Here is a 20,185-nt window from a genome sequence, read left to right on the forward strand (position 1 = left end):
CTTACCCAGGATATTGATCCCTATCCTCCCCATCTCCTAAGGTGAGGTGATGGGGACCTTCTCATTGACACAGGATGGGTGTCCCCTAGCCAGTGAGGACTCCCCAGGGAAAACTGGAGAGGAGCAGAGGAAGGCCAGTGGTTTCTGGGTTTTCCCTACATGCCAGTGTGCCCCTCTGCTCCTATGTCTGTGGAATGAGCCTTTGCTCACAGAATGGATAAGGCTGGGAGGGACAACAGTAGGGTCACCTGCTCCAAGCTCCCTGCACAGATGTGACGGATGTCACAGTGTGACACCTCTCTCTCTCACAGCTTGGAGCAGTGAGCACACTGCACAGGAAATGACATATATCAATCAATGGTTTAGAGTAGAATATGTCACGCTTAAATTAAGTGTGACTTCTATAACCAGATGTCCAACCTAAACTGCTTCTCCAGTCACTGTAAAAAAGAACTTCCACCTTTCAGCACCCCTCAGGCTGGGAGGGATTGCTCTCTGGAACTCCTGTCTGTCTCACTGTAACTATGAGCACTAGCTAAGTCTTGCTTAGTTTGAAATATCTAAAACAGGTTGAAAGCAATCCTAGCTTTGGGAAGACGGGTGCTCTTCCTCATGGACTCCTGGCTCCATGGCAAGGCTCTGTGTAGGTTGATGTATGATGTATAGCAAGAAGAGTGAAAAGGAGATGGTAGAAATAATAAAATCAATCACAATTTTGTATCAAAAGTAGAAACTACATTGTTTTGTAAGCTAACCAGCCTGATGTTAACTACATACATATGTACACATCAATATGTTAAATACTGTTCTGTTATTTAAAGAAACACAGGTTATGCAGGGACTGATATCTGCTGACTGGTGCTGAAGTACCTTTACATTCTACATATTTATAAAAGAAAAAAGCTTTTCTAGCGCAAGAACAGTACATTCTTTCCAACACCATTACATATTGCATTTTATTAGCATGGAAACCAAAAGTTTGTCTTTAGGAAGCGTGTCACTCTCTTCTTATTGAGGTCAAACTCAAACTGCTTTCTTCCACTGAAGAAATAAAGGAAGTCTAGAAAAAAAACCAAAAAAACCCAAATAATAAAAACCCAAACCCAGATGAATTATGATATTGCAGATATAAAGGTTAGTACACTTTAACAACATCCTCAAAGAGCTCAAAATAACCTTTGGATACAATTATGCTGCCAACAGCATCTACTCCCAGGTGTAACCTCTGCAACACATGACCCAGCAGCATGGAGACACACTCCACAGCAAACCAGCTATGCACATACTGCATCGTGTAATTAATGAACCTCACAAGGCCACTCTACAAAAGATGAATCCTGTGCATTTCTTTAGTTTAAAATATCTGGTCTTACACTCCAGCTGTGCTGAACCCCCCAGAAGGATGCATTTCTAGACACCTGTGAGTAGGTATTGCACAGACCAGAGTGTGGCACAGAGCACAGCAATGTATGAGCAGGTACTTGCCTGATGGGTGCTACCAGATACCATGCAGGGAAGGAGAGGTCCAGCCTGGGCTAGTCAAAGCTGCCCTCTTGCGAGTGAGGTGTCTCAGCACCATGTGTGAGACTCATTTAGGACAAAGAAGCAAGATTTGCTATAATTAACTTGCATGGGTTTGGATGAGCAGCAGATGAGGAGCAAGGAGGAAACTGGGAAGCTGTGACATGTGCCAGTGTGAATGTATCCTCAAGTCTAGTCCAGCATTTCCATGTTTAGGTAATGTTCACCCTCCTGCAGGAGAAGCTGTTGCTGGCTGGTTTATGTCAGAGGGACAGGGAGGTACACCTTACATTGTTGGGATGTCCCTGTGTTGAGTGCTGATCTTCATGGTGTGATGTGCACATCAGCATGGACACAGATATATCCCTCCCTTAGAGCTGGCCTTTCCAGATGTGCAGCTGCCACCAAAGGTGTACTATCACCATTTTTCAAGGGGGTAAAGCGAAGAATGGGAGTGTTATGTGACTGCTTCAGGGTCTTGTTGGTAATCCTGTGGGCTCTGAGCATGTAGAAGTACCTCTCTCTGCCCAAGCACTCTCAGCCCTATCACATTAAGCATTTCTTATAGATTTTAGGAAAAACAGTTACTCACTTTCATGTGGAAAAACAGCATCAATCTTCCCATTAATTCCTGGAAAGGCATCTCTTATCAGTAATGACTTTCTATCCATGGACTGACTTATTTCATCATAACTGAGAAAAATTATAAACAAACAGGAGTCAATGAAACCTGCAAACAACTCATGATTAATTCCTCTCAGCTCATTATCTTCTACCTATCAACAAATAACCAAGTTCACTGAAGATTATCAGTGTTGTTCAGTAGTGTAGAGAGAGACACAATTTGCCATAAATTAATTATTGCTTTATTAGCTGCACTGGATGAATTGCTTCTCTTTACTCCACCTAAGGATACCTAATATTGGAACCATCACCATAAACCTGTTTTTTATTTTTTCTAAGAGACCACCCCTAAAGGAGCAATAGATAATAGATTGTAAAAAGATTTCTTTGACATTCTATTTCTGTAAGAAATGTTTATCAGGAAAAATCTGGGCTTTTTCTGAAGTTATGAGGTATTTTAAGTCAATTTACTTAAGTTACTTAGAGCAAGCTATTACATTTTTGGTGAAGTGCAGTTTATCCATCAGTGCTAGAATAAGAAGGCTTGTGAAAGCTTTTCCCTTCTATAATTTCCTTAATAGGAGATTTAATGATCAAACTCTTAATCTTTCAAGTTATGATAGTTTGACCTAAAATGTGGAAGTCTGATCTTCTGCTTGAAGTAGACATGTGGCTGAATAATTCTCTAGAGTGATCTTTGTATATACACTTTTTTGGCATTGTGGTAGAAGTAAAGAGAAGTTTTGTTGTTCATCTTAAATAATTTGGGCTATTTACTGTTTCTAATACAGGAGCACCTCCTCTGGCTGTTAGAAATCTATGTCCTATAACAAAAACTTGAGCAGTGGGGATGGGATTGAAAAGAAAAAAATAATAACCATGCACAGCAGAAAATTCTTTGCAATACATGGCATTTATCAGCATCTTTATGAAACTATTTGTTAGTAACTGGAAAGTAGGTGACATTCTCCTTCTTACTCCACAGAAACATATTTGATATGTGAATAGTGAATTTGCCTGATTTCCTGAGAGGACTTGTAGAGCTGTACAATGACTTTTTAACCAAGACAGCTAAATGAAAACAAACAAACAAACAAACAAGCTGTTAAATGAACTAAGAACTAAATTAACTAAAAGAACTAAATTAACTAAATTAACTAAAAGGAAAACTAAAAGCACTGTTCCACCTCCTTTCCAATATTTTTCCACAGCCAGTTGTGACACTGAAAGAGATCGCCAAAAGTGTCTGACTAATGCATCCTAAATCATGACAGGATATTGATCATGTGATTATGTTTGCTTCTACTCAGAATAAGTACCACAGGAAATATTACCTCCAAAATTTGTCTGCTATGAAGTAATATGTTTTCCCCTCAATTCCATTATGAAAAGCAGCATCAATTTTGGTAACATCCTTTGAAAAGCCCAGGGTGTAGATTTTTTGGGGGTATCCAGGAAGTATGGTATCTCCTCTCACAAGCCAGAATTCATTCCCTATTAACAAAAGTTGATAACAACATGCTGTGAGAACCTTCTTCTGAGAATGGCACAATCTTTTTCATGAAAGCTGATGGTTTCTTGAAAATAATAATTGAATTTGAAAATAACTGAAAATAGTACTAGAGTAAAAAAGAATGCAATAGTTCTTCACATTACTTTTTTTTGAAAACTGAAATTTCAGTCTTTCTTCATACTAATGCTAGTATCATTCTTAAATTCAATAGAAAATTTCCCAAAAGAAAAAGAATGAAATTTATTTTGGCAGGGAAAATTTTCAATGTGGCTATTAAAAATAAGATATATATTCTTTAACTTGGACAATAATTTCATTATTTCTGTGATTGAAACACACCAATTTATTGGACTAAATTCAAGATTTCAAAATCCTACAGAAAGAATTTAGGTGGTTTTGAAGCCAGATGCAAACTCTCTAGGCTACTTGGGAAAACAACATGGGAAAATAAAAAGACAACATTTTACCTTTAAAAATTACCATTTCATCTTTTTCAGGAATTTCATATGCAGCATCAACACCAGGTGGCAGCCGTGGCCAGAATGAAGACATCAACTCAAAATCAGGTGTTCTGACTGCTGGATGTTTGCGCCAAATATGCCTTGTGTAAGTATAGAACAGGTTTTAAATAAAATTGGATGTTCACACACACTGATGCATGAAACCACACGATGGCAACCAGGGCAGTGTTTATCTGATTAAACCCAGCTATGTATCCAAGTTAGTCACACCACATTCCCTGTAAACTTAATGTAAAGACAGTTATTTCCATGGTAGGATTGTTCTCTTCTTGATGCAGACATCTAAAATAGGTCAGATGAACTGTTTTGTCAAAACATTTATTTCCCCTCATGCAAAAGTAGACCTTTGAGAGACCTGTTTCATAAGGGTGATGCCCGTTAAGACTTTGTAATGAAAGCCCAATTTTCCTTTCCTTTCCTTTTATTAGTATACTGAATCCTGACTACAGGAGCTCTTCAAGCAGGTATTTTGTCAGGGCAGGTGAGCCCTCAGCTCCCTCAAAGCAAGGACAGCAAAGAGGTGTGGAGTGTTTCAGAGCTGGTGATGTGTTTTGCCAAAGCCGAACTCCCCCAGATGCTGAACACTTGCGACTTGCTTACGGCCTGAAGTGAAAACAGCACATGCTTGCAGAGGAGCCATTTCCCCTCACCCTATTCACAGCATCCCCTGTTCCAAAGGTCATCTTCCTCCTTATATTCTCTTAATTTCTTCACCAACCTCTATATTTTTTTTCCATCTATTTTCCTGATTCCCTGTTGTGTCTTCTTGTCTAAAATGGCTGATATTCTAATTAAAGTTATTTTTCTGTGCTGTGGGGCATAATTTAAAAAGTGACACTCAGGTATTTTACTTTCAGAAGCTGACTTACTTGTCTTTAAAGAACATAATTTCTCCACGGAAAGTGGTGACAGCATCAAACGTCAGATTGGAGCTGCAGCTGTTTGGCAGTGCAGGATCTTTTGACTCAGTTGGGTCTTTTATCTCAGTAGATTCTGTTTGATCGTTGTTTGTGTTGGGAGATGATCCTAAAAGAAGCGGTTTATGGAAGAAATTATAGTGTGAACTCACTGCGGTATATCCACTACATAAAATTGTCACTGAAAAGTATCTGAAGTTTGTGAAATTACAAGCAGTAGTTGATGAAAAATTCTGAATTACCATAGAGGTACTGTATGCCAGTAATATCATCCTGATGAAGAAGGAGCACTGAAGGGTCAAATTTCCTGTAAACTGGATACATCAGAGCGTTGGGGTCTTTGGAATGAGAAAGTCCCAGTGAATGGCCAAACTCATGGGCAGCAACATAAAACAGGTTTGTGCCTGCAAACATCAAACAAAACACATGAGAGAAGAGCTGTGTCTTTGTATTTGTCCTGAATAACATGAAGGGCATAAGGTAGGCCAGAAGCTTTCAGAACTCCTTGTCCAAGCAAATGAAATTCTTGTGGGAAATTTGGTTGGATATGAAATTATGGTCAGAAGTAAAAATAATGGAATCATTATAGGGGAGTACAAGGAAATAGTCTGTAGATCTTGCAGAATTCAGTGCAGAAGAAGGACCCTGGGCCAGTGCAAGTGAGGTCTGCAGGAAGAGGTCTGATGAGTGGGAAGAAGTGGGTCATCCTTACAAATAAAGCTCGCCCCAGTGCATGGACGAAGCTGAAATGGGGCCTTAACTTAAACCAGAGACTCAGAGGCTTTTTAGAGCTATGCAAACCATATGCTCCCTCAAATCAGTGGCAATTTAAACACTTCTTAAGGAAAAGAGGAGACAGACACTGCACCCTTGATTCCATATGCAACTTGCTTCAGGAAGGGCTTGGAGGACTTAACTACCTACCCTCTGTGCTTTTGGTCCACGTTTCATCCTCATCAAAGTGAGCATCTCCACCAAAGTCCTTGCCAGGTGCATAGGCATGGGCCAGGGAGCCTCCTGGGCCATCAAAGGGGATGAAGTCATTGTGACCTGAGGAGCAAACCCCAAAAACAGCTGACTGGGGCTTCATGCACATGATTGAGCAGCACAGAGCAGGTATGGATCCAGTGAACTACTGGCAGCTCCCTAAATTTTCTTCCTTTTCTTCTTCATCTGCCTCTATGCCCTCCCCCAAAGCCTGTCAAGAGTTGTAACCATAGCACCTTGAGCAAGAACTGTATTTTTCTGTCTGCTTGTTCAACGGGACACTGATCTCTACAGGTGCTATGTATGGGAGAAATCATTCCAGGCCAGCTGCTCCATGTAGGCAGTAACATTGCAATAACTCCTAATGGTTACAAGGAGATTTACCTCTGGCTGCAAAGGAGATCATTATGTCTGCATCACCGCTGTCTTTCCTGATGAATCTCAGTGGGGTCACACTGCTCCAGACACGTAACGCTTTCGTGATCGCTGCGTTGACACCTGCTGGACGCAGGTCTGGCGTGTAGTTCACTATCCTTTAAAATACAGGACAGAACAAGTTGTGTTGTTGCCACTCACCCTGCACTTCACACTGTCTTGACATGAAGAATTCCATTGTGATTACCTGTATGTCAGGACATGTTTTGTCCATTTTGGCTCTCCTGCAAAGGTGGAGAAGCCAGCTACATCAGGGAATCCACAGCGGTGTTTTTGTGCTAAGTCCAAAGTGCCAGAATCCAGTTTCCCTGTCACTTCCAGCCCAAAGAATTCCTGCATTTCTTTTAGTTTTTGGGTCATTGCATTATTACTTTTCCAAACAAAAGGTTCTCCATTTTTCTTAAAGCCATAGTAATTTTCCAGGTACTTCTAATGAAAAAAAAAACCAACAAACCCAAAGCTTAGAACAATCAATGATGTATGCTTTTGAAGTTTATAAGATATTAAACAAATACCATTCAGTCATGTAGCCTTTGTTACTTTTCTTTCTGTTCTATGACAGCATGGATAATAGTTTGTTAAAGCCTGCATGAATATTTTTCTCTTAATGCTAGCTTTTTCCATTGTACTATCACTATGAATATTTTGTAGTTATCAAAATGCATTTGAAATTAACACTTGTTTAATAGATTATTTTCTGATAATATGCCCTCCACTTACCCTACCCCCCAAGGTTACCTCAAGTCCTTTAGAGGAAGTAATTTGAAATACACAACCGAACATAAAATTTCAGTAGCTGTATCATGTTTCCCCACATTTTAGACAGTAATAGTACAGAAAAATATACTGTACTTACTTAATGAGGAGTTATGTTTCATAATATCACAAGTCAAATAAATAGCCACATTTCCATCTGAATTACAAACCAACCCTAGACTGGTGCAGAAGTTTAATTATTTGTAAAATTAACACAGAATGAATGCATCATACAATTTAGTTGGTCTCTTTAAAAAAGTAAAATAAGATGGTGCTAAAGTATCCTTTCTCATCACTCAGATATTTTGATAAATATTCAACCAGTTATTTATTCTACTTGCTGTTTGGCTGCTCTCTACTAGATACACAGGCTGCTGTGGATGCTCAGCAGTAGATAAACATCTCCCCAGAGCTCTACCTTCCTCACCTGGATAAGCTGCATGTGTTCTTCCTTTGTCTGCCTTGTATTTGCAGGAAAAGCAGAAGAAAGTGCTGCACATAGCAATAGGAGAAATGGGAGATTTCCTACTCTCATTTTTCACTAGCCTTTATAGAAGTCTTTTTTGTAGTCTGCCACACACCTGCTTCACCTTTATATAGTATTTTTTTGCTTTATAAAGCTTTCCAACCCCTGACTCATTGATTCTCACAATATCTTGTTAGCAATAGAACATGCAAAACAAGAGTTTTACCATAAAACACATCAGTGCTGTCTTTCATCCGGTTCCACCCTTGTGTAGGTTTTGCAACATGGAAATATGATTAATGAGAAGATAATAGACCTGTAGTTATTTTTAATGAGCTTATTAACCTTTTAATTGTTAAAATGTAGTCTTATTCTCCTAAACTTAAAACACATCTCTTTAATGCTTTCTATTAAAAGATAATATTGATTTCAGAAGGGTTGTTAAAGTGCCTAAAGGGGGCACTTTTCAGGGGTTTTATACCTTCTTTTTTTGGAGGCTGTTATAGTGCCACTGTCCTTCCCTTTGGTAGAGTCCTGTCAGTGCTATAACTACTTGCTTGATGAAGCAATTTTTTGTTTATGCAGATTTTATAAACAGTTTGCACTTGGATGAAATTATCTTTTTTTTTTTTTTTTTTTTTTTAACACAAATAAATGAAAGCACTTTTCCCAGCATATATAAAAATTATAAAAATTGAGCCAAGATGTTTCCATGCTGCTTTTATTCAGAAGTTTTTCCATTGTTCTCAGACAATTACCCAAAGACTTTATTTCACACTGTCCTTCTTTGATACTATAAGGTTTTAAAAATCACTGAGGTTTTCTGGATCAAACTCTTTGATGGTTGTCCTTGTCAGAGAGAGGTTCCTCTGTTCTCCCTTTCTGCCATTGGTGTAGGAACTGCTGAGACTCAACAGCAGGCCAACTCTAGATTGGGTCCTCTTTTCCTCCATGCCCAATGATGCCTTCCATGCACTTCCACAAACGAGGACAAAGCAGTGGGGATGGGAGTCCTGGGGAGAGATGTCTACTGCCATTGAAGACAGCTTGCATATCTGCGACTTCTGCGTGGGACTGACACAGGATTCCGGGTAAGCCTGCAGCACTGAGGAGCAGGTGAGACTTTGAATGTGCAGAGACATAAACCAAACCCCCTTTTGCAGAGCTGCTGGGATAATAGAGATGTGAGAGTTTAAATATATGGTACACTTGAGGTATTTGCTGAAATTATTTCATGCTGAAGAGCACTGTGTTTGTACCAGAAGGCTCCCCAGAGCACAGCATGCCTTTTGCTGGGTCTGGGCAGCTGAAACAGCAAGGCAAGGCTGGTGGGACTCCACAAGGGTTATCTGGTCACTGAGGACTGAATTCCTACCCTAAAGCAGACATCTACCTGAGGCATTTTCCATTAGGGAAAGAACTCCTCCCTAGTCCTGGAAGGAGATGGACAGGCTCAGGGAATGACCCAGAACTGGACCAGCTGAGCCGAGGGGAAGCAATTCCCTGAGGGAGCTTTTGGTAATGACTCCGCTCACAGAGTTATGTGAGGTGTACCAGAGTGGGTGAGATGAATCCAAACCTTGGGGCAGAGTTCTCCTGTGCAGCTTACACACTGACAGTACCTCTCTGCTGAAATATCTTCTGGAACTTAACAGTCCCCCCACAGCCTTCCAGCTCTTTTTCCTATTCCCTCAGTGTCTCCATGTGTACTAGAAGGAAGAAGTAACTTTCCAGCTTGTAGGAATTAAATTTTCATCACTCATTATTCTTTCTAATGAGAGAGCTACTAAAAGGCATAAAAACCATCTAGGAAGGTATTAATGACATTTATATAGTTTTCTGATTATCAGCGTTCTCAACTTTTGCTACTCTGTCAACCTCTTTCTTACTTTTCCTGATACTATTTCCCATTTCTCTCAAGAGATCAATTACCTAGAATATGCTTTGTAAAGAAAATTCTGTAATCACAAAGACCTTCTTGAAGTCTGTCACCTCTTTGAGGTGACTTTACCTAGAAGTAGCAAAATATATAATGTCAATCTCCGGTTTTAGTTTAAAGAAGTCAGTGTGAAAATTACTATGCTCTCCTTTTTACAACCTGTAAGATTGTCTGGGTAAGCTCCTAGGATTGCCCTTCCTCTTCTGGACTTAATCTTCTGCTTTGGATGTATTTCCATAGCCCCAGCCTAAGACATAAAACACAATACATATAACATATAACACAATATGTTTATTGTTATTATTATTAACATATAACACAATATGTTTATTGTTATTATTATTAACCTTAACACAAAAGTTATTGCTAATTCACAGTTTATATGTTTAAAAATTAATGAGTAATGTAGTAAAGAGAAAAGAAAAGAACATCTCATAGAGCCTCAACAGGATGAAACTAAGTTGGCTTGTTGTGCAAAGCCAAGGGCTTAATTACTCAGAGCTTGAAATGGTTCCTCTCAGCTGCCTTATGTACCCTCAGTGTTCTGGCCAGGCTGAACTCTGGTAGCAGTGTAGGACCCCTGGCCAAACTGTGGGAGAGCAGGTCTGTGCAGGGGAAAGTTCTGAGCTGTAAAACTGCAACTCCAGCCTATGCTGCCATGAACATTGCTTAACTCAGTGCCTTTGGCACCTCCTTCCTGGCTGTGCTGGAAACCTTCAGAACTGGCAGCACAAACCTAGCCTCAAAAATATCTTATTGCTGACAAAGATGAGTGTGTGACCACCTTCTGGCTTTTATATAACAGCTGTGGGTCTCCAGCATGCCAATGCTGATTCCCTGGCAGCATTCAGTGTTCCAGTTCCAGTCAACTTGCACATGGGTCACCCTTGCTCTCTGTCAGTGAAGTCATTAAGGGATTTTTGAGATTTCATGTGCAAGAGATTTGGTCTAGGTCAACTGTTGTTGCAGTCAAGAATTTTAGATGTAACAGGTTAGATTTTGTGAGTCTAATTTGCATGTCTGCGCTTGGATTCCAAGGAAAGTTCCTATTCATACAGGAAAATTATTTGAAATTATGTTTGTGGATAAATTTCCCCTGCTGGCACCCAAGAGATCTTTATTCCAGCAATAATTTATGAGTTATAACAAAATCATGGTTACAAGAAATATACTCTTGTTCACTGAGTATGGACAGCTGCAGTATTCCTGCTTCCGATGTTTCCAATGTCATCTTAGCTACATCTTCCATTTGCCAGGAATTTCATTGCGTTTCCCAAACTGAAAGTATTGTTTAATTTCAAAATTTAAGACATTAACAAAGCAAAAATACTGACAGAAATTCCGTGATTAACACATCTCACTAGTCCCCTTGTCTACATGAAATCCATGGCATGTTGTCACCCATTTCTGCTCCAGGCTACATTTTTCTTCACAGCTAAATAAATATCACTCATTTTTCCGATGCTGTGAGTTTAAGCTACTTAATAGCCAAAGGTGGAGAGAGTATTTTAATTTTGCTGTTTCTGGATGTCATAACTAAAAAAGTAGTACTAACCTTATGCAGGAGAAATACTTTCATCTAATGTGAGTCAGTGTAAACACCAGCAGTGCTGTGCTTCACTGTTGCTGAAATGTTCCTTTCGGCTCTTCCTTAACCACTTTCAAGTCTCAGACAGCAACCAGAGCCTAAAGGCCTGATTTCTGAAGGTAGCCTTCACATACAAGAAGGCATCTATTTAGGATATTAAAGTATGTAGGCGTTTTTAAAAACAAAGGGAATTAACCCTATTAGTTATGCACAAACAGTACTCACAAGCACCCTGCCTAAGCCTGGAGGCATCAAAGTCCTTGGACTGAAGTTTGTTCAGGATAGGCTATGTACAGAGCAAGAGCTGTTGAGAAAGACACTGGGAGATGTTGGGGCAACACCAATTTTCTTGTGTCTCTGCCTTGCCTGGACTGCTGCCAGGTGAGCTCAGCCACTTTTCAGTCCATGACTCTGCTATGGTGATCCACTGCCCCTGTGGCAATGCTGAGCTCTTGTGTCCCTACTTGACACAACAGTAGGGTCTGTTAAAAGTTTTTAAAAGCAACTTTTAGGACATGGTTTGATTTGTAACATAGGTTGGTTATAAACCTGGCTTTAGAGGTATTTAGAGCATATCTAGCATGGCACACAACATGCGTGAGGAGAACGTGCCAGAGATGAGATAGTCCAAGATCATAAAATTATAGAATTTTTGGGGTAGAAACAACTTTAAGGATACTCTCATTCCAGCCCAGTTGTGACAGGCTGGGACACCTCCCACTAGACCAGGTTGCTCAAAGGCCCCTCCAGCCTAGTGTCATCTCTGCTGCCTTTCTTTGATCTTGTCTGTGAGCCCTGTGGGCCTGTGGGTGCACTGGGAGACACGTGGCTTCCTCTGGCCCTGATGGATGGGGGGACAGGTGGCATGTGTTTGATCAGATGTCTGAGGCAACTGCTCTGTGCAGAAGAATGGGAGCAAATTTTACCTCTGCCTAATGGGGTTTGAGCTGTGGTAACTGGAATGCTGTCCTTGTCAGCCATTCCCAGCCTCTCTTTCTGCCTTTGCCAATTTTGTAGGAGAAAGATTAATAGCCAGTTGACTTCCTTGCACAAACATATCATCACAGCAGTGTTGTAAGAGATGGGATCAAGTCCCTTCAAAGAGAAGATGGACTACAGCCAAGCACTCTTACAGCCTAAGGGGTGTTTAAAGTCACTGAGCTATTGCCCTGAGAGGGGGACTCAAACAAGGAGGAGGCAGGTTTGTCTCACCACTCATCCTCTGGAGGATTAATCTGTGGTAGTTACATAAAAATACTTAGATTTTTTTTTCATTATTTTGGCTCTTGTGCTCTGGAAAGTGTTTCTTGTTTCTGGTTTGTTGTTGAGCACTGTGAGGTGGACGGCCAGCCCTGACTCCATTTCCATGGCACGTGGTTACAGCTCAGGAGGGCTAATCCACTGACTCCCTGTGACCCTGTGATCATACCGCTATCCCTTCCTACCCTGCCTGCATGCCACCTCCATCCCCAAAATGGACACTTACCCCTCTCTCTGGTCTCTCATGTCCTGCTGTACCAATGACTCTGTCCATTAAAACCACCCTCAGTGGCACCGGTCCTCTCAGCCACCGCCATGTTCCCATCTACCTGTCCCACCCCAGCCTTGACCCCTCTGTCCCTGTGCCAGGGGTCATGGCATGCCATAGACTCCAGTCTCTCCCTTCACACACTCTTGTGAAGGATCTCCTCTTATCTTTTATGCCTCCCCCACATTGTTCCTGAGTACCTTGTTTCCCTCCTTTGTCACCTGGGTAATTTCTAATTTCCTGCCAGAACTGTCCCTCCAGTTCTCTTTAACTTTCCCCCCACAGACACTGAGCCCAGTTGAAAATGCTGATGGATCCTGGTGCCATTCAGCTTGTGTGTGGCTGTAGCAGATGCCCTGTCTCCAGTGGACTGAATCAGAACACAAGAACTGCTGAGCTCAAGCAAAATACTTTATTACTCAAAAACAACTAGATTAATAAATAGTTGGAGAATGAAAATAAATTAAAACTGTACATTAGGTTTTACATTTTAGAGGTTTTAAATTAGAATTGCCAAAGGCCGTAATTTCAGACTCAGATGCACAGGAACAGGTGAATAACACTGTTTAAAATCAAGAAACATGAAAAACTCTTTCTGGTACAAATGTACTTCTGCACCATCACTTAATATTTCTAGCAATTAAACCAGCTGTTGCTTTTCATTATACAGATGAGTTTCTTCTTCTTGATGTCAACCTCATACTGGTTTGATCCATGGAAAAAGTAGAAATATCCTAGAATTGGAAGGAAAAATATGAAAAAATTAATATTTCATTTTTGTATACTTATTGCTACATGCTCACTATTTCCTTGGGTGGATTAAAAAAAATCAAACCCAGAATTTAATATATGTATTGAAACATTTTTTTTTTTTTGCCATTGGCAGTTGGTCTTTGGGGTTTTTTAATTACATTTTAATTTATTTACCATTTTTCTGAAGGGCAGCATCAATTGGATGGCCGATCCCTTGGAAGTCAGCAGCTATTTTTCTTGGATAGCCTCTTTCCATTGATTGATTATTTTCATTGAAACTAAATAAAGAAATTGCGTGGAAACAGAAAATAAGCATGTGACAGTCAATGTTGAAACCAGATGGATTTTTTACAAAATATGCCTACTCTCAGTGGAAAATCCAGCACCTGTGATCTGTGACCTCATAGAGCTGTATAAATCCAGGCTGTGTGAATATTTACATCTTTAGTACCCTAGGTAAGTCTGTTTTCAGAATATCAGATTAGAACACTTACTTTCATTCCCCGAGACTAAAAATAAGGCTGAATATAGCTTACACTGAGTAATAATCTTAAATAATTAATCAAACATAATTATTTTAATTTTACAGCACACAATTTATTACGTGACCCCATAAGAGAAATGCAAACTTCAGGTGTAATAACACCCTTTCAAGACAGTATTACAGACTAATTATTAGGCTAAGATTACTGCTTGGCTGAACTGTTTCTTAGGAAGCAAATAATTTAATCTCCTTCTATAACTTTCTTGATTTGTCATTTACAAATTTCACAGAGCACTTCTGCTTCTTAGTAACTACTGAATGAATACCTGACATGATGACAAAGTCTTCTTGATTTATATTTTTGTACTAATTATATAACTAATACATAATGTTTTTATACTAGCTCACACTACATCTTAATGAATAAGCAAAAATCATTTGCCCCTTAATCACAGCCTGATAAGAGCAAGTGAACACTCAGGTGTAACAGATTTTGTTTTATGAAAACGCCTGAGTAACTGAGTTTCAGCTTTAAGCAGATGAGAAGTCTGACAAAAAGAGAACATGAACTTCCTGTAGAAATACTCATATCACTCGATTGAAAAAGCTGTTTTGATTATCTCTTGTACAGAAGAGAGAAGAACCTTACCTCCAGTACTTGTTGCCGACAAAGAAGTAGGTTCTCTTGGTACTTTGGTCGTGAACGGCTGCATCGATTTTCCCGACACTGCTGGGGAAGCCCAGGTTCTGAATGGGCTTGGGGAACCCTGGTTCTATTCTGTAGCCACTGACAGCCCAGTAGTGGCCATCTACAGGAAAATAGAAAAAGTTGTAAGGATTCTTGGGGAGTCTGGTCTCCTTTTTGCCAAAGCCCCAGAGCTTTCTTCGTAATAAATGCCACAAAACAACACAGATGTCCAGCTGAAAACATTACCCACTTATGGCGCACAGAAGTTTGAATATCTCACATCTGCTGGATTTCCTATTTTTTATAGTCATTTAGAGTATTATATACTCAATAATTAAATGTCAATATATTTTTAGCTGTGTTTGTCCTCTTTAAAAATGTATTTAGATAACATAATGAAGAAATCACTCAGCTATGGTCTTTGCTATCACTGACCAAAGAAAGTCTGTGTAGGACCATTGTGAAGCAGCATTAGCTACTGGCAGTAACACAGTTTGCAAAATTTAAATGGATTTAAATATTATGAATATCCTTTATTAATGGTAACACTAGTATTAGTTAATATGAATATTAACATAATGTACCTTCCATTATGATTAAATAGCATTAGTAGTATTGATATAACTTCACATATGCATAAAAAACTGATGGAAATGTAAGAGAAGTACCTTTAAAAAATAGCACTCGATCCTTCTTGTCAACCTCATATGCAGCATCAAAGCCAGCTATCAGCGATGGCCAGAAGGAGAAGATGGTGTCGTGCTCAATTTCTGAGAAATAGGGACTTTTGCGCCAGACAAAGCTGTTAGAAACAAAACCAGCAGTGCTTCATGGTCTGTACTTCATTAGGAGATCAAGGTCCCATAAATGTACTTGAAATTCTACTGTCTGGGTGTGGAACCAGTGCTCCCTATGAGGCAGAGATACCACCCCTTTTGGGATGCAGTCCTTCACTCTGCCCCGCTCCCTCACAGACCTGCTCCCTTTGCTACAGGTTGTTCTGAGGTCACAGAATAGTTGAGGTTGGAAAGGACCTCTGAAGCTCATCTTGTCCAGTCCCTTGGCTCAACTAGGATCACCTACAGCTAGTGATCCTGTGGACTTCTGCATTTGCACCATAATGGTTTGTCCAGGTCAGCAGGATATTTGTGGCAGTGCTGACAATTGCAGCTTTCTCTTCATCGTGACCCATGTAAGTAGGCACAGCTCATTTCAGTTTCTTTGCAAAAGTTAAATAAAAATTCTTGAGAAACTTGTTAAAATCCAGTTTAAGGAAGAATTACTCTTTCTCCCTCCTCCTTGAAAATGATTAAGCTACAATACTTCATATGTTTTAGAAGGAAAATCAGACCTACATCATCAAAGGAAACTTGTTCAATCAAAACACAGTTACCAAGCCAGGAAGGGGGTGAAGTCCTGACCTGACCTGCTGTTTGCTCTTGCCAGGCTGGATGTGCCCAACCAGCAACTCACTACAGTGAGCATCAGACCGTGCCTGAAACAAGGCCACCCTGTAGCAGCAGGGGCTCTCTGTAGACATTAATGGTCTAGTGCAGAATCCTAGGTCAGAATGACACTAAAAATCACCAGTGACGTTTTCCACAGCTCCCTGGCCCACACACAGGATGGTCTGATGAGGACAGTGCTGCATGTGAAGCAGCTGCAGGCTGAAGAGTAGCACTGGAATTCAGCCTTGCACAATTTTGATAGACATGGATGATGATGTATGATGGATTAAAGCATTATACTCACTTGTTAGTAAACCATGTTACTCAGCGACCACAGGTAGGCTAGTACAACTTTTCAAAGTTGCCTTAACACTTACAGAAAGAAATATTTTCATTTGTAACCAAGGGAGGAAAAATTCCTTGAATTGAACTTTGTGCTTTGCCTTTGTGAGTCTCACAAAAAGAAGTTGCTGGAAATAAGAGCACTTACCCATCTTTGAAGAACAGTGTTTCCCCACGGAGAGTAGTGACAGCATCAAAAGTCAGATGAGGGTCACATTCGTCTGGTCTTTGGGGAGGCTTGGAGGGTGTCATTTCTGTTGATTCTTCCCTGGGAGACATTGGAGTTGGTGCTTCTGCAGGTACCATTTCAGTTGGTTCTTGTGGGGGAAAAGCTTCAGTTGGAAGTGCAGGAGATTCCTTGGGGGGTCCTTTGGAAAATAAGTAAGTGTGGAATTGGAAGATGGATCAGAGCAGTTCTTGTCACAGCACTTCAGGCTGTACCCTGTGAAGCCAAGTGCATATGCAGCTGTGCATATAACCACCCCTCTGTGGAAGATAGGAGGGTTTAATGCTACAGATGTGGGCTGTTCCTCTGGTATCACAGGGGAAAGACTCTTGCATCTTTTGACTAGCTGGAATGAGTACAGTCTACAGATTCCATTTTACAGTGCAGACTGTTAGCCACAAAAAGTCAAAGAGATGTGCCCCAGAATAATAACAATATTTTTCTTTTAGTAGGAAGTTCAGTACGTTTTATCTGTTGGGTGAAATTAATTATAAATTGTTATCCATCATTTACCAGAAAATGATGCTTCTTGCTTACCATAGAGGGCTTGAATGCCATCAATGTCATCCTGATGAAGTTGGTAGTTCCTTGTATCCGTGGCCATATATACAGGATACATCAAAGCACCGAAAACATTGGAATGACTGAGACCTAGTGAGTGGCCCAACTCATGAGCAGCAACAAGAAATAAGTTGTATCCTACAAAAGATCCACACAAAGAACAAACACTTAATAAATTTTTTGCTTGACAGCAGGATACAGGCACCATTCTCTCATGTGAGATACATCATTCACAGTCTTAAAAAAATAGCAAAATCTAACTATGCCCAAGTAAGAGCTCTCTGGCCTCCTGCAGAAGAAATGATGAACTCTGAATAATTTTTTAATCATAGGCATTGATTCCTCACTGGTAAACCTCTCTGGGAACAGTTTTTGCCCATGTTGCAGAAATTTTCCAACAAAGAATCAATGTTTCTTTAATGTTAGTAACAATTGAAAAGCAGGTGAGAAGGTTTTAGTCACCTGATCAGATTTTGGGAGTAGTAAATGACATGGAATTTGCCTGGTAACTACCTCAAAAAGCCAGTAACATGTAACTTAATCCCTGGACATTGCTGGAAACCAGAACAATTCACTGTTATATTTAATTTTATTCACCAATAAATTCAAGGTTGTTTTCCTTTCTAGAAGTTAAAGATGAGCATGACTTTAAATCAGAAAAAAACCCAAACCAATGCAAACAAATATGAGAGGTTATATTATTACTTTCAAGGTCATTATCTGAGGGTGAAAATTCCCTGTCTTTTGATGTCACAATTACCCAACATTTCTATTCCATATTAACTTAATTTCCGTCACCGGAGCTATAACTGCAGTCTGCATTAACTTCAAGGGACTGTTGTGATTGCATCCCAGATCAAAATATGCAGAAATGTTTCACTAAATTTCACTGACATTTTACATCTCAGTAAATACTGGAACTACTGCCATAGGATATGCGACTTTACAGCATCTTCAAGACAACATTTTCTAAGAAAATAGCAGTCAATACAATATTTAAGTTTGCCTACCACTATAGGTCGTAAATTTGGTCCAGTTTTCGTCTTCATCAAAATGGGCATCTCCTCCTATTCCACCGCCAGGGGCATAGGCATGAGCCAGAGTTCCTCCTGGACCATCAAAGGAATAGAAGTCACCGTGAACTAAAAATAAGGGGGGAAAAACGGGATGCTTCTCATTATCTTGCTAAGAAAAAGTGACAAGTACTATGATTCCCTGGCAACAGCGTTTTCTTACATCCAGCTGCAAAGGAAATCATTATATCTGCTTGGCCTCCATAGACCCTGGTGAACCTCAGAGGGGTGACGTTGCTCCAGAGCTGGAAGGCTCTTGCAATTGCTTCATCTACATCAGCTTGCAGCATGTCTGGAGTGTAGTTCAGAATCCTGTGAATTAAAGAAAAAAGGAATTAAAAACAACCAGATCACATGTGACTGGAACACATGGTACCAAAGTAAAATATTTTAATCAGTTATTGTGATTATTTATGTGTCTCAAGTGGTTTATTTTCAAAATATTTGCTTACATAGTACATAAAGATTTCACAGTTTTTTTAATGTCTTTCAGAAACCCTAACATTTATACTCAGCTGTATTCCTTCTATCCACTGAGTATATCATTCAGTGGGCTATTAGCTAACTACTGTAAACTCCTACTTCGGTATTCTCATCACTATTTGGTAGCCTGAATAGTCCCCACATTCCTGTCCCTTTCATCCTGAATGGAGCTTTTATATGGAGAAATACAGAAATAAATGTAAAGAACCTGTTTACATTACTTCTGCCTAGCATTCCCAGTGGTGAGGAGGAAAGTGTGCTCTAATGTACGTTACCGATAGGTCACATCTTCTTTCGTCCACGTGGGGCTGCGTGGGAAGGCGCTGTATGAACGGACGTCTGGTATTCCACATCTAGGCTGCTTCATCATGTCCAGCGTCTTCTGATTCAGCTCGCCAGTCACCTCTAGCCCAAAGAATGACTGCATCTCTCTTATTTTGTCAGCCATGTGGTTTAGGTCCTTTGCTTTAAACAGAGAATGTTTCTCTTCTTTAAAATCATAGAAGTTTTCAAGATATTTCTGATAAGGAAGAAAAAACAACAGTTTAGAATATAAAACTTTCTTTTCAAGTGCAGAGATCTTGTAACTAAGTACTCTACATTGCTAATACATCACTATGTTCATTTTCTCAATAAATTATTTCATCAGTTCTATCCATATTCCTTACCTTGGCAAATTGCATATCTTCTTTTTCCTTTTCTGGAGCCACTGGAAAAGCAGAGGAGCATATGAAATATAATAACTCAAGGAAAAGAAGGATCTTGGTCTTCATATTTGTCTCCCTGTCCTACCAGCCCTTGCTAGAAGACCTCTCAATCTCTTTTTCCTCTGTCTAAGATGCACCAGTGTTTCACTATTTATATCAGTGCTGTGCTTGCTAAAGTCAATAATGGCATGACTCAGCTTATAACATCCTCTGATTTTCCACAGAAACACAGAAAACAAATTTGGGTTTAGAAGCAAGCAAACACATGACAATTTACCTTGCCCAAACCCCCCTGATTTCGCAATCATATTATTGGACAGTATGTTGTTTTTTTCTTCATTCCTATATTGGGCTGGACAAAAACTACCCCATTTTTCAGAGGTGCTGAAGTGACCTGGCTCTTTGTGAGGGTCAACAATCTGTAATTCCTCATAGTACTTGACAAGGGACCTACAGAAATTGCCTTCAGATTTCTCAAAGTGGCTTGCATGCAGGACCTCAGCATGCCAGGAAAAAACTCCTTTCTTTAGCCCATCTTGTACCTGATAATTTTTGTGACATAGCCAATTATACAAAAGCTTTTCTTTTCTTTTCTTTTCTTTTCTTTTCTTTTCTTTTCTTTTCT

General features: G+C 39.9%; 2 protein-coding genes across 2 annotated transcripts; both read right to left on the bottom strand.

Moving 5' to 3' along the window:
* Positions 1 to 959: 959 nt before the first annotated feature.
* Positions 960 to 7,809, bottom strand: LOC121342531 (stromelysin-1-like). Its single transcript, XM_041417049.1, has 10 exons — positions 7,702 to 7,809; positions 6,706 to 6,947; positions 6,468 to 6,616; positions 6,021 to 6,146; positions 5,339 to 5,500; positions 5,049 to 5,205; positions 4,126 to 4,259; positions 3,480 to 3,639; positions 2,114 to 2,214; positions 960 to 1,060 (listed from the first exon to the last, which is right to left on the bottom strand). The coding sequence occupies exons 1-10, from the start codon at positions 7,807 to 7,809 to the stop codon at positions 960 to 962; spliced, it is 1,440 nt and encodes a 479-aa protein (XP_041272983.1).
* Positions 7,810 to 13,198: 5,389 nt separating this feature from the next.
* Positions 13,199 to 19,681, bottom strand: LOC121342518 (interstitial collagenase-like). Its single transcript, XM_041417029.1, has 10 exons — positions 19,522 to 19,681; positions 19,129 to 19,373; positions 18,534 to 18,682; positions 18,308 to 18,439; positions 17,274 to 17,435; positions 16,659 to 16,878; positions 15,389 to 15,522; positions 14,682 to 14,841; positions 13,723 to 13,826; positions 13,199 to 13,529 (listed from the first exon to the last, which is right to left on the bottom strand). Exons 1-10 carry the CDS (start codon positions 19,624 to 19,626, stop codon positions 13,429 to 13,431), a joined length of 1,512 nt encoding a protein of 503 aa, XP_041272963.1. The 5' UTR covers positions 19,627 to 19,681; the 3' UTR covers positions 13,199 to 13,428.
* Positions 19,682 to 20,185: the final 504 nt, after the last annotated feature.

Source organism: Onychostruthus taczanowskii, unplaced genomic scaffold (assembly GCF_017590055.1).
Source record: "Onychostruthus taczanowskii isolate IOZ18803 unplaced genomic scaffold, ASM1759005v1 scaffold54, whole genome shotgun sequence".
Taxonomy (NCBI): domain Eukaryota; kingdom Metazoa; phylum Chordata; class Aves; order Passeriformes; family Passeridae; genus Onychostruthus; species Onychostruthus taczanowskii.